Source organism: Gossypium raimondii, chromosome 9 (assembly GCF_025698545.1).
Source record: "Gossypium raimondii isolate GPD5lz chromosome 9, ASM2569854v1, whole genome shotgun sequence".
Classification (NCBI taxonomy): domain Eukaryota; kingdom Viridiplantae; phylum Streptophyta; class Magnoliopsida; order Malvales; family Malvaceae; genus Gossypium; species Gossypium raimondii.
In genome coordinates this window covers 21,047,210-21,067,038 of record NC_068573.1, presented here as the reverse complement: position 1 = coordinate 21,067,038, position 19,829 = coordinate 21,047,210, and the positions used below count along the sequence as shown (strand labels likewise).

Here is a 19,829-nt window from a genome sequence, read left to right as displayed (position 1 = left end):
GCTCAGAGTATAACTACTGCATTCTGCTTCTTTTGAGAGCTAGAATTAAAGTTACAATTCTAAGTCTGTGTTTGTCTACAAGTCTTAAGAACAATACCTAACAATATTCTTCCTTACTCTGTACAGATCACAACTCTATGTCTAAAGTGCTATGACTATTAGCTCGAGTACTCGCTCATATCATTAGATTACAGTCTAACTTATTTAACCTTTTCAGAATTAAATCAAGTCTAAGGATATACCATGCATTCATCTATGTCTAGAGCTTGTATGCATATATTTAAAATAATCCAAACCAAATAAAATAGTAAATATACTTGAAATATCACCATGATCATTAAGTGTATCAAGATAAATCCAGTAATTCCAACCAAAATGAAATTAGCTCATGGGTTGGGATTTAAAATCCAAAATTAGAATAACATTCAACATCATCATTAATAGTTTAAAAATCACAGAAATCATTTAACAGAATAAAAGTAGAACTACAATAAGCTTTCGCAGTTCCAACTTTCACTTCAACATTTATTTAATCGTGCAGGACCCAAGGCTAATTGTTCATCCCTTTCCTTGTGTCTCTGCTCCCCTCTTAAGCTGCTACCCTTTCCCATTTTCTCTGGAATGTTTCACAAGCTTTTGTGGAGAGAAAACTACTCTCCCAAATTCCAACTCTCCAAATCCTCGTGTAAAATCCCCATTTTTTAGTCCTATTTTATTTTTTCTCTGTCCTCTTTTATATAGTAGGTCCCTCTCTCTCAACACACACTTTTTCTCCCTTTTTTTCAAGTGGATTTATCTGATACATGTCCAATGGCTGAGAGTGACAAGGACTGAGTGTTGTGTCAGCATTTTCCTAGAATTGCCATGGCATTTGTGTTGGCAATCCATCCAACATTTTTCCATGGAAATATTTCACTTCCTTCATTTTCTTCCTCCTTTTTCTCATTTTCTTCATTCTTCTTGTACCTGTTGCATACAACAACCAATTCCCTTCTTCCCAACAGTAAAAGTTGCGTGAAATAACATTTAAGGCAGAATCCAAACGTTATTACGTAATGTTCTAAAAATGACCTAAAAATAAAGATATATCTACCTAAGTACAGGTATTTAATCAAGCTTAGAGTTTCAAAATGTAACACTTTTCAAGAGTTATCACTAACCCCATATAGTAACATGGTAAGAACAATAAAACTAGAGTGCGCCAATATGAGTGGTGATCCAAAGGTATTATTAAGGCCCTCTGTAATAGGAATGATTAAGAAATCACGAAAGAACAAAATGAAGAATGTGAATAAGGTAACGATGATAGGAATAACAAGTTATGATCTCGAAACGAAGCATGACATCAACGACGCAATGAATAGAATCATAAGGATGTAATCACCTAAGTTAAAGGAAGGAAAAGAACTAGGGAGATGAATATGGAATTCTCAAGTATGAATCAGGTAAAGGAGGATTTGCTCACTAAGTTCTCATGAACTTAATTTTGTGTCTTTTATGTCACAAGAAAGGACATTCGAGGCTATACTAGGAGGGACAATGTCAAGGCTATGCCAGAGGAATGGCGAGATGGGTTGTTATGCGTACAAAGCAAGGGGAGTAACATGTTCAAGTTTGACATAAATATTGTGGATAGATTACAAAAATTTTTTATAAGCCTCGTGGCGTGTACATAATGTGTTAGTATTATAAATGCTGCCAATAATATTATTTATAGGTAGAATAAGTGGGTCACATGTACTTGTAACTACTCACCGAGTGAAATGTCTTGTATAATTATTGTAAGGACACTTTGTACGCCCATATAAAAATTAGTTGGGCAGTGTTACTAAATAAGATGTATATGTTGAAAGGTTGCATGTTTTGTTTTAAGTTAAGTCTGTAATAGTGTGGTGACACCCAAGATCTGGATCCGGTGAATCGAATCAGGTCGAGGGTGTTACAATTAGGATAAACATCGATATACTATAGGGTATCTATTTACTCTTCCTAGAGCCGCAATAAGTTGGAAATCTACCTTACAATATGTAGTAAATTTCTCAATGATAGAGGCAGGGTATATGTGTAACACCCCTAACCCGTATCTGTCATTAGAATAGGGTTAGGGAGCATTACCGTAAAATCATAACTTAAAAACATTCACATTCAATCATTTCCTAAGTCATGGTATAATTCATTCAAAACATAAACATATTGTCCCTTATTCAAGCCCTCGAGGCCTAAGAAATACTTTAGAAATGATTCGGGACTAAATCAGGAACATTTGAAACATTAAGGAAAAAGATAGTAAATTTCATACTACAAAGGCCATACGGTCATGTGGCCAGGCCATGTGACTTACACGGCTAAGACACATGCCCGTGTCTCAGGTCGTGTGGACATTCAAAGTAGGGACACACGGCAATTTCTCAGCCCGTGTCTGTGTAACTCTCTAACTTAGGTCAAACGACCAAGCCACACGCCCAAGCCACTCGCCCGTGTGTCAGGCTATGTAACTCTTGAAATACCACCTTTAAAACCTACAGGGGACACACAGCCGTGTCGCATGGCCGTGTGGACAAGAAATAGGCCAAATTCAAGCCATTTCTTTCACCCAATTCAAGCAAACCCTTACAAGCCATTTGCACATATGACCAATGTATCAAAACATGTTCAAACATGCATAAAATGGCCAATTTCAAATGACCAAATTCCATTCAACTAATATGTCATAAAGACACCTCAAACACATACATTAAATATACCTAAACATGTGCATATTTAACCATTTATCAACTAACTTGTTTCCATACCAAAACATGTCACAATTGACACATGCCAACCTTACCATATTAGCTTCATGCCATAGCAAAATAACTTTACCATTTGGACCACTTCTCACATGCATCAAAGCCATCTAAATGACACCAATCTAGCCATTACCTAATGGTTCCAAGAACCAACATATAAACAAACCATATTTCAATCATGCACATCTATTCAAAACCTTTCCAAAGCATACCATAACTTGATCGTGTTGTGGTTAATTCATCACCTATCACTTTGACCATTCAAACATGCTTTATCATATTTTCATAACAACACACATCGACAACGCATCAAAAGTACCAAGGTTACATCAACCAAAATGACATATACATGTTAAACTCATCAACTAACTTGAACCACAAGTCCACCTATACATGCCAATATAACCTTGATCAATACATCAAAATCTATCAATATAATCGTCGGATAGTGTGATAGATCTCTGAAAAACTTCCAAACGCAATGAATTCTTAGTAAGCTCGTATAAACCTTTAATATGACATTACAATTCAACAATGAACTGCATATTTTAAATATAAACCTATACCAATGCCTCAATATTTATCAATTACATAACAATCACTTATAAATGAGTAAGTCTATCAACACCACATATACTTATCATTCCTAACATAGTAGAATTTTATAAGACTTTGAACCCTTCCATTTACTTACTTTTCATTGCATTTACTTACTTTAGCTTAAATAACAACATCAGTTCACTAATTAGTATATTTCTTTATGAACTAGGTATATTCATCCATAGCATATGTAAATTTCTTACATATAAGTACATCTTTCAACTCATCATTCCCTTTCATCATATTTCATTTCAACTATGAACTTACCATTTCATTACCTTTCCTCACCCGTTTCATATGCATAACATAAAGGACATAAGCATAACATCAACCCTGGCCACAAGCTAGTGCATTTAAACATAACTCTTTTAGAATCAACTACATGATAAATCATTTCATAAGAAATAACCTATTTTGATTTATACCGCCTTTTCATGAACATAAACATATTACCATTTGAACACTTACCATTTCAATGTATTTCATTAAGATTAAACATGATACAATCTAATCATAAGCTTGGCACAAAAGCCTAAGCATCATCTACAACACATGTTAGAACATCGACTCATAAATCACTTGAAATAACATTACCTTTTCATTCGTTTTCATGGATTCATGACATAAGTCATTTGAATACCTACCATTCCATCCCTTTTCATGCCCATTGAATCATTTAGAATATCATCGGATACGCGGGTAGCTCACACGGAGTGTGCTAAACATATAATCATAATATTTCCTTTCCTTTACATCATTTCTCACACGAGCTACACAATGCTGCTTACACGAGCTATAGAGTATCCGCAACAAATGTCGGACCTCAACCATCGATAGGACATTCAAGACTAACACCTAAAAACATGGTAACCCTAATGACATGTCATTTGTATCCTACGAATTCCTAAAGTTCAAACGGGGCTCAATAATCGTCGTACATCGTTGGATTTCCATCATTTCATTATATGATAAATTGCATAATAACATATATATATTGAATCATTTAAATTAGAATAACACATTAAAAATAAATTTAATCAACATTTAAGTGATTAGAGTTCATACGAACTTACCTGACTAAATTGCAAAAATGTCAAAGTATAGGGCTTTTAGTAATTTTTCATTCTCCTCGATTTTCCACTCGATCTTGATCTAAATTAATAATTTCATTTAATTTATTAATTTATATAGTAAAAAATTTATTTTATGTAATTTAGTCATTTTAACATTTTAAAAAATTACCCTAACATTTTACTTTTATTCAATTTAGTCCTTGAGCCTAAATCATGCAAATTAAAATTTTTAATGCAAACCCATGCCTACTGAATATTTATGGCATCCAATACAGCCCACATTTGTAATAATTTCACAAAAATCCTTATATGTTTACTAGTTTAACAATTTAGTCTCAGAATCGGTAAATTCATCAAAATTACTTAACAAAATACTTATAAACAATAAATAATACCTCAAATTCATCATTTAATATCTAAAATAATATATATTCATCAACGACAACATTCAATATCTTTAATAGTTTCAAAATCGAAGGTACGGGCTAGTTGGACCTAGTTGCAACAATCTCAAAAACATCAAAATTACTAAAAACGGGTAAGAATTACTTACCATTCATGAGGAAATCACCCTGGTCGAACCTAGCTTCATTTTCATGGACATTCAGTTGTATTTGGAGAAGAAAACCAAAAAGATGATGATAATTTAGCATTTTGTTTCTTTTAATTAATTTAATTATAAAATTACCATTTTGTCAACTTAAATATCATCCAAATTTCATGCTTTTAGATGCCCAAAATCGTCCACTAAATCCTTAAATGGTTTAATTACCATTTAAGTCTCTTTTTCTTTATTCAATAAGTCATTTAATCATTCAAATCAAATAGTGATCAAATTTTACATCCTTTACAATTTGGTCCTTTTAATTAATTAAATATCGAAACATTAAAATTTATTAACGAAACTTTAATACAACCTTAATAACACTCCCTCAATATTTTTATAAATATTTACGGCTCGGTTTATAGAAACGAGGTTTCAATATCCTATTTTTAAAACCACTTAACTTTAGAGTCTTACCACTTGAACTTAATTAATCATTTATATAACATCAATTATCATATCAAAAATCTTTTTAAAACCATAATTCACTCATAAATATTAAATAATAATATTTATGAACTTACTCGTCTGATTTGTCGCCTAGAAACCACTGTTTTCGACACCACTAAAAAATGGACTGTTATAATATGATAGTTTCAAAAGCTATTAAAGAGGTTTTTGGCTTAATAGGTTGTTGGAAGACCGGGAGTTGTTCAAATTCATATTATTCTTTACTGTGACAGTTAGTGCACTATTTAGTTAATGAAAAACCAAGATTACCATTCAAGAACCAAACACATCATCGTGAGGTATGACTTTGTGTGAGAAATCTTTGAAGAATGAAAGATACTACTTCAAAAGATTGCAATGGCTGAAAATATTATAGATATGATGACCAAAGTGGTGACAACAATCAAGTTCAATTACTATTAGAACTTGATTAACATCTTGCAAGTTTAAACATCTATGGGTGTTTGGCTCTCGAGATCGCATTTGAAAGCACTTTGAATATGACTTCAGAAAATTTGAAGAGTGGAAGAAAATAGAAGTCAAGTGAAATTTATAAACTCACCATTTGTTGAAGTTTGCATGTTTTATCCCACATTGAATAGGATGAGAATGATGTCGCCTCATCTGTTATATAAATAAAGGCTTTTAACCTTTGTTTTAAGGCATCCCAAAATTAATTGTTCTCCCATTTTTTGGTATATTTTAGTATACATTTGGGTAATCCTTTTAATGAAGGGTTCCATTAGTTTGTAATTTTTTTGGTATTAGTGAAGTTATCATTCAGCGTCGGTGTGCTTGAAGATATAGGAAATTTGTTGAACCTCATAAATTTGATGTGTTCTCTCCTATATTATTTTATTTGCGTTTATTAATTTTTCTATTGTATTTAATATTCAATAATAATTTGTCGGATTAATTTGTTGTGCTTAGGTAGCTTCAATTTGCTTTCGGTGTTTCCAATCTAATTTGCTTATTAATATTGAAGCTATATTCATGTGGAATATTACCCGATGTCCCCAATAACTCAAATTGCATTAACAAAGTTTGTATATATATATATTTTCTTACCGTCTTTATTACACAATCTTGTTCCAATTTGTGCTCAAACACCGGTCAAAACATTAAAATTGGAACATTAATTTGGGACAGACAACAAACTGATGTTCTTTTATGCACTAACCATGATTATAACATTGTGGTTGAAGCTTAATAATAATAATAATAATAATAATTATTATTATTATTATTATTATTATTATTATTATTATTATTATTATTAAGCTTCAACCACAGCCATTGGTATTTGGTGGTACATCTCTTTCTATAATCAAATGCAATTAGCTAGAAACCCGTAAGACCAATGACAGGGCACATGATAAACATCTCATCCCATAAAATATAAAAAATGAAAAAAAAAAAAAAAAAGGTCGAAGAGATTACAAAGTATCCTTGCTTATTTGGCAAAGTGACAGCATACCCACTTACCAATTTTCTAATCCATAAAGCCATTGGTCGGCTTCAAAAGCTACCTTTTTGGATCTTAAAAGCTTTTAAATGTGAACAAAATGGGAAATTTTGGAGTATTTTGAAGTACCATTTGTTTGCTAAAAGATTTCATAACCTTTATTCATAACTTCTGTAAGTTAAAAGGAAAATTCGTTTAAGTAGGTTTAAATTTATATTCTTTTAATTCTTCTAAAGGTAGTGATACTAATTAAATTAAAATTAAAATTAGTACATTATTAAATATTTTAAATTATATTAAAATTTTGGTTAAAAAGGACATGATAGCTTCCTAAATCTTGTGGAAAAAAAACGTCATTACAATAAATCTAATAATAATCACATTATAATTGCTACCGTGTGATTTTGATATTTTTCATTGTTAATATTCATTTGATATATCTATTATCTTATAAAGATGGAGCTAAAATATAAGATAAATAATAATTTATACATATTTTAATTAAATAAATTTGTTAGTAATTGATACACTTTGAGTATATATTTTTTATTATATAAATAATTTTAAAAAATTATCTTGAATTACTATATATCTATAGGACACTTGCAACGCCCCAGAATTTTTATTTTTATTGTTGCGAAAGTATGACATAACTGTGTATCTGCTTCAGTGGTTAAGTGTTTTGAGTGTATGAGAGGTCTCAAGTCAAGACTTAGACAAATTTTGGTATTTTTATTAATAAGCCCTATCTTTGATCAGTAGACTTTTAAGTAAAAGTTGGCAAATAATTAATAGAACTGGCCTGCGGGTCTAGTGGATAAGTGGAGTGTTGGTGTGAGGGAGGTCCTGTGTTCAATTCTTTGTGATGGTGTGAAGACAGTATTTTTGCTCCAATTCCGGCTAAGAGTAGTGTTGGGGCAAAATTCTAAGCAGTTGTGTTTTAGTGGGTTAATAGGGAGTGATTTTAGGAGATAATGGAGGAGAGTTTTCTTATCAAAAAACAATCTGATTATCTTTTTGTTTTAGAAAAAAAAGTAAAGTTTTGGTTTTCTCTCCAATTACCCAAACTTTTTCTGACGTTTTCTTCTTCATTTTTCCCTCTTCTGCCGATTCTTTCCCCTAACTGCTGCTGAAATTTCCATTATTTTTTCCCTTCCGTTTCTTTCTTTATTTTCCATTTGATTTGGTTGTTCATCGTTGGTTACATGTGTTCGGTAAGTAACGGTTTTGTCTATTTTTAATCATTCTTAGTTAATCTCTAAAAGGGGATTCCTTTTCGGTGTTTAGGAGTTAATCAAGGGGCTGGTGGTTTTGAATCGAAGCTGTGATTGTGCGAAGTCGTGATTACTGAAGCGAGGTAAGGGTTTTTTTAGGTTTTTATTTGAGTTCCTTCCAAAATTGGTTGATTAAAAATGAATTAAGTGATTAATCTGGAGATTTGTTGGTCGATTTTTAGGTTCTGGAGGCTTAGGAATGCTTACGCATTAGAAATGATACCAGGTGTGTGCCAGAAAAGCAGAAAATGGGATTTGGTGAAAATTCAAAATTGCTTGCTGTCAAGAAATAAGAGAAAATGATGCGAAAAATTGTAGAGAAAGGAAATAAGGGTGTTATAAACTTGGAAATCAACATTCTGCACTAAAATAGTCTAAATTGAACAATCATCAAAAATAGTAGAAATTGATTTAGAGGTTGAATAAAATAAGAAATTAAAGTTTATGGAGTGTAGTTTTTCATGGAAGAAATAGTGTAAGCAATGAAATTGTTAAGTTATGAGATATAATGAATTTTGTGAGACAATGTCAGAATGGGTTCAGGTTCCCCTGTTCTGCCTTTTGAAAAATCATCGAAAATTGTAAAAAAAAAATTTAGGTTCTTAAATTTATATTTTTAAATCCTTAACGGGTCTATTTTCAAGAGAAACAAATGGAAACATCATCTAAATTCTGTACTGAGAGAAAAATATTTTTTAGTAAGGAAATGTTGAAGTTGTCGAATAGCAGAATCGGGATAGATTGGAAGATTTTACTATACTTATTTGATAAACTATAAAGTCGTAAAATTTTATGGTAGAAAGCTATTTGAGTCTAGTTTCGAAAATATCAAGCGGATCTTAATTTGGAATTCTGTAGCTCAAGATTTAAATAATATAGGGACAATGACTCAAGTAGACAGTTTTGAATGAACATATAAGTAAATAGTGAAAACATATATGAATATTTAGCTAACATGGATTACATTAAAAATTGATCACATGGCCAAGACTAATTTGGGCCAAGTGGACCACATGGGCACACACTGGCGTGTGGACCCATTTTTACCGAAATGTTTCTACGGTTGCACGGGTCGCCTAAGTCAACTGTTAACCTATTGTAAGGTCGGTAAGCGCTACGTAAACCCCTAAATATGTGAAATTAACTGAATGATATCTGTACTGAACATGTTAATATCTGAACCAAATATATGTACTGAAATTGCATAATAGCATATCATCCATTGTATGTTGCACTGCATTGGGTTGGGGGTTATTATTCGGAGGAAGTGTACTGAAAGGCTTTAAGCCTAATTTACTGATAGCTCAACTGCAAACTACTTTTTGTGCTGCATTCGGTACTACTTGGAGTGTAGGGATGAGTGGGTTGATTATATCCCCACATGGAGTGTAAGGTTAGACGGAGATGGTGTGTAGAGGCTGGATGGGTAGGATTTTGCTACTACATTTTTGACACTGTACTAAGATGGACTAAGATCCAAACTGTCACTGATACTGAAAAGGGCTTAGGCCCAAGACTATTCAACTGTGCACTGTGAATATTGATTGTTTGTTTATTTCTGTGGCATTACACACTGAGTTTACGTAAACTCGCCCTTTTTGTTTAATGTGCATAGGTAATCCCTAGACTTAAACGGATCGGTGCGACGGAGGACTCAACAGTGACCACAGAAATTTTTGGACTTCATGGTTTTCAATTTACATTTTTTATTTAATTATTATTGATTGTTTGGGTTGTAATTTAATGACCCTCTAGGAATTTGGTTTTAAACTTTGGGTTTTTATTTATTTATTTTACTTTATGGATTTATACCTGCTGGTCATAGGAAATTCAATTTTTAAAAAGTTAAAAGTAGTTTCTAAACGCATGATCACTTAGACTGTTTTATTAAAGCTTCCGCAACGAGGGATGTTTCAAAACAAATGTTTTAAATAATTAAAGACGACTTTTAATAAAACATTTGAGATAATAACATGAAATGTTTTCAGCGTAACAACAAGGTTTCAAAAATATTATCGTGTGACATTGCGAGATACGACCATAACGTCTAAGCTGGGTTTGGGGTGTTACATTTAGTGGTATTAGAGCCTAGTTACAAAACTCGACTGTGGATTATGGGTTTTAAATTTAATCTTTGAAAAATTGGTTTTTCAAATGTTATTCGCTAAGTTGTAGGGCTATGACTGATCTGAAAGAGATGTTCTCTCGACTTAGCTTGTTCGACTATGGGAGTTTGTTGGTTGAGCTTCAAGTCAAGCTAACTTGGATCGAGCATGAGTCTTTGGGTTTTCGGTTCTGACAGATTGAGAATGGTAGCACTATGGACTTTGGGTTGAACTCTGAGGGTGTTTGTGTTTTCGAGGCCGGATATGTGTGCCGAATGATTCGGACTTGAGGCAGTCTATTTTGAGAGAGGCGCATAGTAGCCCTTATGCTATGCACCCTGGCGAAAATAAGATGTATCGAGATCTTTGAGAGTTGTATTAGTGGCCAGGGTTGAAGTGAGAGGTTACGAATTTTGTGGCTAGATGCCTGACTTGCCAGCAGGTTAAGGCTGAGCATCAGTTACCTTCGGGATTGCTGCAGTCGATTAAGATTCCGTTATGAAAGTGGGAGCGAGTAATGATGGATTTCGTTAGTGGGTTACCTTTAACACCCACTAAGAAAGATTCAGTGTAGGTCATCATGGATTAATTGACTAAGTATGCACACTTCGTCTCAGTTAGGACAAATTATTCTTTGCAGAAGCTAGCAAAGCTCTATATTTCTGAGATAGTAAGACTGTATAGGGTACCGGTTTCGATCATATCTAATAGAGATCCTCGTTTCACGTCTCGATTTTAGAAAAAAGGTGCATAAAACTCTGGGTTCAAGGTTAGACTTTAGTACTACGTTCCATCCTAAGACCGATGGTTAGTCAGAGAGGGTGATTCAGGTACTGGAGGATATGTTGAAGATTTGTGCTATTGATTTTCGAGGCAGTTGGGAGGATTATCTGTCGTTAGAGGAGTTTACCTATAATAATAGCTTCAGTCTAGCATCCAGATGGCACCTTACGAGGCACTGTACGGTCATAAGTGTTGCACTCCTTTATGTTGGACTGAGTTGGGCGAGCAACATGTTCTAGGTCCTGAGTTGGTCTCTAAGACAGAGGATAAGGTTAGATTGATTCAAGATTGTTTGAAAGCGGCTTCTGACAGATAGAAATCTTATGCGGATTTGAAGAGATGTGAGATTGAGTATTTTGTGGGGGACTTCATTTTTCTCAAGGTCTCACCATAGAAGAAGGTACTGAGGTTTGGTCGTAAGGGCAAGTTGAGCCCCAGGTTTATTGGACCTTACCGTATTCTGAAGCGAGTGGGACCAGTTACTTATTAGTTGGAACTACCTCCAGCATTGGATCGTATCCATGATGTGATCCATGTCTCTATGTTAAGGCGTTATCGCTCTGATCCTATTTATATTGTCTCTGTTAAGTAGATTGAGGTTAGGCCAGACTTGACCTTTGAGGAGGAGCCAGTCCAGATTCTGGATCATGACGTAAAGGTTTTGAGGAGGAAGTCTATTCCTTTGGTGAAGGTTCTATAATGTAATCATAGCACTAAGGAGGCCACATGGAAGCCTGAGGATGCGATGCGTCAACAGTATCCTTATTTGTTCTGATTAGGTAAATTTCGGGGCTGAAATTTTCTTTTAGGGGGTAGAGTTGTAACACCCCAGAATTTTTATTTTTGTTTTTGCGAAGGTGTGACACAACTATGTATCTGCTTCAGTGGTTAAGTGTTCTGGCTGTGTGAGAGGTCCCAAGTTCAAGCCAGGACTTGGGCAAAATTTGGTATTTTTATGAATAAGTCCTATCTTTGGTCAGTAGGCTTTTAAGTAAAAGTTGACAAATAATTAATAGAACGGGCCTGTTGGTTTGGTGGATAAGTGGAGTGTTGGTGTGAAGAAGGTCCTGTGTTCAATTCTCTATGATGGTGTGGAGACAATATTTTTGCTTAAATTTTGGCTAAGAGTTGTGTTCGGGCAAAATTCTGAGTAGTTGTGTTTTAGTGGATTAATATGGAGTGATTTTAGGAGATAATGGGGAGAGATTATCAGAAAATAATCTAATTATCTTTTTGTGGAAGAAAAAAATAGAGTTTCGGTTTTCTCTCCAATTACCTAAACTTTTTCTGACATTTTCTTCTTTTTTCCATCCTCTATCGATTCTTTCCCCTAGTTGCTGCCGAAATTTCCATTATTTTTTCCCCTTCCGTTTCTTTCTTTACTTTCCAATTGATTTGGTTGTTCATCTTTGGTTGCGTATGTTCGGTAAGTAACGGTTTTTTCTATTGTTAATCGTTCTTGGTTAATCTCTGAAAGGGAATTCCTTTTTGGTGTTTAGGAGTTAATCAAGGGGCTGGTGGTTTTGAATCGACACTATAATTGTGCAAATTCGTGGTTACTCAAGAGGGGTAAGGGTTTTTTTATGTTTTTAGTCGAGTTCCTTCTAAAATTAGTTGATTAAAAATGAATTAAGTGATTAATCTAGAGATTTGTTGGTCAATTTTTAGGTTCTAGAGGCTTAGGAGTGCTTACGCATCAGAAACGATACCAGGTGTGTACCCGAAACGCAGAAAATGGGATTTGGTGAAAAGCCCAAATTGCTTGCTGTCGAGAAATAAGTGAAATAAGAGAAAATGATGCGAAAAATTGTAGAAAAAGGAAATAAGGGTGTTATAAACTTGGAAATTAACATTCTGCACTAAAATAGTTTTGGATAGCAGCAGTAGTCTAACTTTGAAAAATCATCAGAAATAGTGAATATTGAGTTAGAGGTTGAACAAAATACGAAATTAAAGTTTATTGAGTGTATTTTTTTCATGGAAGGAACAGTGTAAGCAATGAAATTGTAAGTTATGAGATATAATGAATTTTGTGAGACTATGTTAGAATGGGTTCAGGTTCCCTTGTTCTACCTTTTGAAAAATCATCGAAATTTGTAATAAAAAAATTAGGGGCTTAAATTTATATGTTTAAATCCTTAACGAGTCTATTTTCAAGAGAAACAAACAGAAAATCATCCAAATTCTGTACTAAGAGATAAATAATTTTTAGTAAGGAAATGTTGAAGCTGTCAAACAACAGAATCGGGATAGATTTGAAGATTTTACTGTACTTTTTTGATAAACTATAAAATCTGAAAATTTTATGGTAGAAAGGTATTTGAGTCTAGTTTCGAAAACATCAAGTGGATCTTAATTTGGAATTTTGTAGCTCAAGATATAAATAATGTAGGGACAATGACTCAAGTAGATAGTTTTGAATGAACATATAAGTAAATAGTTAAAACATATATGAATATTTAGCTAGCATGAGTTACATTAAAAATGGATCACACGGCCAAGGCCAATTTGAGCCGAGTGGGCCACACAGACACACACGGGCGTGTGGGCCCATTTTTCCCGGAATGTTTCTTAGGTTGCAGGGGTCGCCCAAGTCGACTGTGAACCTACTGTAAGGTCGGTAAGCGCTACTTAAACCCCTAAATGTGTGAAATTAACTGAATGATATATGTACTGAGGATGTTAATATCTGAACTGAATATATGTAATGAAATTGCATAATAGCATATCATCCATTGTATGTTGCATTGCATTGGGTTGGGGGTTGTTATTCGGAGGAAGTGTACTGAAAGGCTTTAAGCCTAATTTACTAGCAGCTCAGTTGCAAACTACTGTTTTGTGTCGTATTCGGTACTACTTGGAGTGTAGGGATGGGTGGGTTGATTATATCCCCACATGGAGTGTAGGGTTGGACGGAGATGGTGTGTAAAGGCTGGATGGGTAGGATTTTGCTACTACATTTTTAACACTATACTGAGATGGGCTAAGGCCCAAACTGTCACTGATACTGAAAAGGGCTTAGGCCCAAGACTGTTTAACTATGCACAATGAATTCTGATTGTTTGTTTGTTTTTGCAGGATTACACACCGAGTTTATGTAAACTCACCCTTTTTGTTTAATGTGCACAGGTAATCCCCAGACTTAAATGGATCGGTGCGACGGAGGACTCAGCGGTGACCACAGAAATTTTTGGACTTCATGGTTTTCAATTTACGTTTTTTGATTTAATTATTATTGATTATCTGGGTTGTAATTTAAGGATGCTTTAGGACTTTGGTTTTAAATTTTGGTTATTTATTTATTTATTTGACTTTATGGATTTATACCTGCTGGTTGTAGGAAATTTGGTTTTCAAAAAGTTAAAGAAGTTTCTAAATGCATGATCACTTAGACTATTTTATTAAAGCTTCCGCAACGATGGATGTTTCAAAACAAATGTTTTAAATGAATAAATACGACTTCCTAAGTTCTAACCAAGGTTTACTAAGGATAATAACATGGAATGTTTTCAACGTAACAACGAGGTTTCAAAAATACTATCATGTGACATTGCCAAATATGGCCGTAACGTCTAGGCTGGGTTTGGGGTGTTACAACACTTGTCAACTCTGACCCTACTTGTGAAGTCTAAAAATTCCAATGATAATGTAACAAATATTATATCTATATATATGTTGGAAAAATGTAATTTTTGAAAACTCTGAGGCATATTCTCGATTGGTAAAGGTGGAGAGTTGAATCATAAAATTATGGTTTTTCATTCTACTCCATGAGATTTACAACGGTATATAATAAGCTCAAAATGATTGAGTGATGAATGAGAAATTAATACTCAAAGTAAGCTACTTGTGAATTATGTTGAGAAAAATAAAAAATTTAGATCCCACATTGGTTAAATACTAAGTGTGAGATATGTATATATATGGGAATCCATTTAAAAGGTTTTTGAATGATTAAGTTTGAAACTTTGCCTCGCACTCAGCGGGTGCAAATCCAAATCTATCAGGGTTGGAGTGCACTTGCATGACGTAGGTGATGCAAAATATTTGGATCAATTGAGCTCAAAAAAGGTCTGTGACTATTTTAGCCCAATATGTATTTTATTTTTCTCAATCTCAGCAAATATTATACAAAATCTGTATTAAAAGGAAAAATATCTCGATTTGATTTTATTCCAATTAGATTGATTTTCAGTTTGATTTGATTTTATTCAAATTGATTTAAAGACTCCTTTAATGGAAAGATTTGTAGTAATTTTCAAAATTCATCCATATTGAATGCAGAAAAATAACGAATTTTTCACTCTCAATTTTTTTTCCTCTCCAGGTTTTCAAATGTTTCTGTGATAGAAGAAGGAAAGGTTTGTTCGTTGATCACTGCAAAGGTACTACTATCGCGATCATATTATTGTTGTATCCTGAGAGACAGACGACCAACGTTTTTTCAAGTACCATAGAAGCGGCCGAATATGTCTTAAGGAAACTATGAAAACAAGCCTCAACATCTAGTAAAAGTCGATTCCCTTTATTCGACTTTTGGGTTTTCCAAAATCTTGTTTATTTAATTGTTTTCAAATATGATGTTTTAAATAAATATAAATATTTGTATATATAAATATTTGCTTTTATTAATTTTTTTATTTGTTTATATAATTATGAATATTTATATTTGTTGGTTAATGTGTTTTGTCCAACAATATATACTTGTAATTTGTATATCTAAAAAAAAATATTTAAGTTGTTTAATGTACTCTTAGATAAAGTCTTAATACAAATCAACATTCCACGTTTATTTAAGTTGAAATAAAAAAGGATAAAGAGTTTTTCCCCCTTGTTCTTCTTTATTCTAACCGAGGGATGAACAGATTATAACTGGAAATTAAGCTCAAGGAATTCAGGATTCATTAATGAAGACCTAATAGCTGTTTTGATTTTTCTTTCTTTTGTTGCTAAACATTTTTGGGGGGGTTTAAATGAGTGCAAAGAGGCAGTGGTATTAAGCGTAGGCTAAAACTTGGCACCCATGTCAAGGGAATTGAAGTCAATTTCAGTGAAGCCACCAAATCCGAAACTGTGATAACCATCTATCGCATTCCCATTTTCCAACAATTCCGATGAAAAAAGCCCAACTTCACTACATTCTTCCCAGGAATCCAGGCCAGTTAAGTTCCACGACAAGTCATTGAGAAATGCATCAGACCATATCAAGTTCATCAATGGATCCTCATCGCTCCCGGTCTCCGATGATGTCCTCAATACATCAGCAGCAGTAGAAGAGACATTGGCGCATATTTTGGGCAACTCTAGCTGGTTTTTATCAAGATTTGGGTGATAATCATTGGCTCCATGGCTATAGGATGGCTCATGTTGGGTGTCTGGTTTCTGAAGAGGCTCATGTGTAACAGGATCAATCCCCATCTTAATAAGCTTTTTCTTAATGTGGGTGTTCCAATGATTCTTTATCTCGTTATCAGTTCTTCCGGGAAATCTTGCTGCTATTTTGGACCACCTAAAGATGATGAAAGCATAAACATAATGTTAGTTTATAGTAAATAAAAGGTTTCTGTTTTTTCTTTTCTTTTTTTACGTGTTCTTGCAACACTTATTCATTTCTGGTCCATTTGGAATTTGGATTACAAGATTAAAACAAATTAAGTAAACTTATACATCAGACAATGGCTATCACGTGGAATCTTCAATTACTCCTTCCATCTAAGCTTTATCTTTAGACATTTTTTCATATCATCACAGTATACAATTCTATTTTTAAAAAATTCCCTTTGTATGCACTTATTTGCCACATCTCCATAGATTCTGCAATGCAAAAATCTAATCATTATTCATAAAGACCCCACTTGAAAAAAGTAATACAGAATACGAAGTAATGGTTGAAATAATTACTATATGAATAAACTTTAAAAGCTTCCAAAGAGCAAGTTCATGATGTCAAAAATAAAATCATAACCCATAAAAAATAAAACCAACACTTTTGGTAATGATAAGAATTTATATAAAATCACGATTTCAAGTATTTTAAATGAGAAGAATAGAATTTTAAAAAAAGTTTTTGTTCGGTTGTGATCTATCTTAGTTTGATTCTAACAAAATTAATCTCTAATGTGATTACCAAATATTAAAGATCTGTTAAAAAGAAAAGAAAAAAAGAAAAAAAACTCATGCAAACAACCGAGTATAAAATAGAAATTAAGAGAAAATGAAAAAAGCAACCTATTGCCAAGGCGGGCATGCAGGTCAATAACAAGCTGCTCTTCATCTTGATTGAGAAGGCCACGTTTCAAGTCGGGGCGGAGGTAATTGGTCCAGCGGAGACGACAACTTTTGCCACAACGGCGGAGGCCAGCGAGCTTGGGGAGGCTACGCCAGCAACACTGGCCGTGAGTGACAATAAAATTGACCAATTTTCTGTCTTCCTCGGCTGTCCAAGGCCCTTTTTTCACACCAAGCTTGTCGCAACAAGGCTGCCTTCCCATCACTTCGAGAAAACTGAGTCTCACTCCCAACAATGTCGAAAGCCCCACTCACCCAACTATATATAGCACTCTTTTCACTTTCTTTGGGTAAATCACTAAATCATGTCAATTTTTTATGTGTCGACTACCTCACCTTCTTCTCCTCTGCGTGCGTCTCACTACCCTAACATAATTGTATTAGAGGGGATTTTGATATGCGGAAAATGTTAACGCATAATGATAAATTTAGCTTTTAATATTTATATTTTTTATTAATTTGATCTTTATTTTTAAAATTAAATTTGACCTTTAACTTTTAAAAGAAAATGTTAAACTCTATTTTTTTAATGAAATGGTGACTAAAATATTAATTTTAATGTTGGTAGTTTGGCAACTCGCATGATAGTCTATGCACGCCATGTTAATATAACATCATTTATCTTATCTTTCATGACAACAAATAATTCAAAATCCATAAAAATCAAAAAATCAAAATTAAAAGTAAAAATATATAAAAGTTCATAAAAATTAAAACATAAATTAGCACGGAGTATATGTGGATTGTCATGTAGTTTATCGTGCTTAAAATTTAACATTTTAGTTAGTATTCTCGTTAAAGAAAAATTGTTTCGTCTCTTTTCAAAAGGTTAATGATCAATCTTGACTCTTTTAAAAGGTTGAGGCCAAATTTAACTATAAAAAAAAAGGAATAAAGGCCGAATTGACAAAAGATGTAAACACTAAGGACTAAATTTGACATTATGATTTTAACTCAATTGAATTAATTAGAATCTAATTTCAGTATTTGGTGTATTTAAAAAATGCTTAATGCATAATTTGGTACTAGAATTTGACATTTTTTTAATGTGGTATATGTGTTATTTTTTTGTCCAACATGATACATGTATTTGTAAAAAGTATATATTTTGGTACTTGAAGATAACAATATTAATTTTAGTGTTTAATTGGGTTTAGAGTTGATTTGATGAAAATTAATAGCTAATTATGAAATTTCATCAAATCAACCTTAAAATCAAAATTAAATCACATCCATCGACTATAACCGACAAGCTAAACACAAAATTAAACAAATTCACAATAAAAAAAGTATATATTTTGGTACTTGAAGATAACAATATTAATTTTGTAGTGTTTAATTCAAGTTTTAGAGTTGATTTGATGAAAATTAATAGCTAATTATGAAATTTCATCAAATCAACCTTAAAATCGAAATTAAATCACATCCATCGACTATAACCGACAAGTTAAACACAAAATTAAACAAATTCACAATAAATACTAAATTTATTATATTCAAACCTAATAATATTAGCAATTAAATTTCATCAAATTAGCTATAAAAATTAAACACTAAAAGTTAACACCATTACCTTTGGGGGCCAAAAACTTTTGTCAAATACAAGTACTAGGTTGGACAAAAAAAATAACATAGGTACCACATTAGAAATAAATTATAAAACTCGGATACCAAATGACATATTAAGCCTTTAAAATATACATAGGTACTAATAAATGTTGAGTGTAATAGTAGGACACATTACCTTCTTAGGGAGAGAATGTAAGTTTTAATCTTAGAGATGACATTTGACCGCATTCGCACATAAGCATAAAACAAACGATTTTTATAAAACAATTTTAAAGTGCAACTTTACTGCAAGTGTATGGGTCAGTTGTAATATTTGCAGTGTTACAATGGAACACCGGAGTATTCCAAGGATCAAACCCAAAGGAGTTAGCGATTTAGTGATTCTTATTCAAAAGTGCATGCAAGAAAGGAGTCTAGCTAGCTACTCACTAATTGTTATAGTACGACAAACAATTAATGAAGTTAATTAAAACTAATTACTTAGCTAAGACAGAAAAAGACTAAATTGTAAATAACGCAAAATATAAAATTACTAAATATGATAAGAGGTGGCGGTTGGTTGATTCCATATTGTTAATTAACCCTCGAATTAGGGATCTAAATCGCTTACACTCCCAAATTGGCTCTATTTTACCTCTCGATCTCAACTTTACCAACTTAGACAAATTAGTCTGGTTTATCTCTCGATCCCACCGGTTAACCCAGGACTAAATAATTGGTGCCCAATAAGATCTCCTCTTAGTCTCACTTATCTTGATATTCTTTTAGGGTCGTCAATTCTAAGTTTTTAGGTTTATTTGCTTTAGTCAAATTTTGTGATTTAGTCCCC

General features: G+C 33.0%; 1 protein-coding gene across 1 annotated transcript; it reads right to left on the bottom strand.

Moving 5' to 3' along the window:
• Positions 1-15,908: 15,908 nt before the first annotated feature.
• On the bottom strand, positions 15,909-17,680 carry LOC105798709 (MYB-like transcription factor ODO1). Its single transcript, XM_012628881.2, has 2 exons — positions 17,372-17,680; positions 15,909-16,652 (listed from the first exon to the last, which is right to left on the bottom strand). The coding sequence occupies exons 1-2, from the start codon at positions 17,632-17,634 to the stop codon at positions 16,151-16,153; spliced, it is 765 nt and encodes a 254-aa protein (XP_012484335.1). The 5' UTR covers positions 17,635-17,680; the 3' UTR covers positions 15,909-16,150.
• Between the last annotated feature and the right edge of the window lie 2,149 nt (positions 17,681-19,829).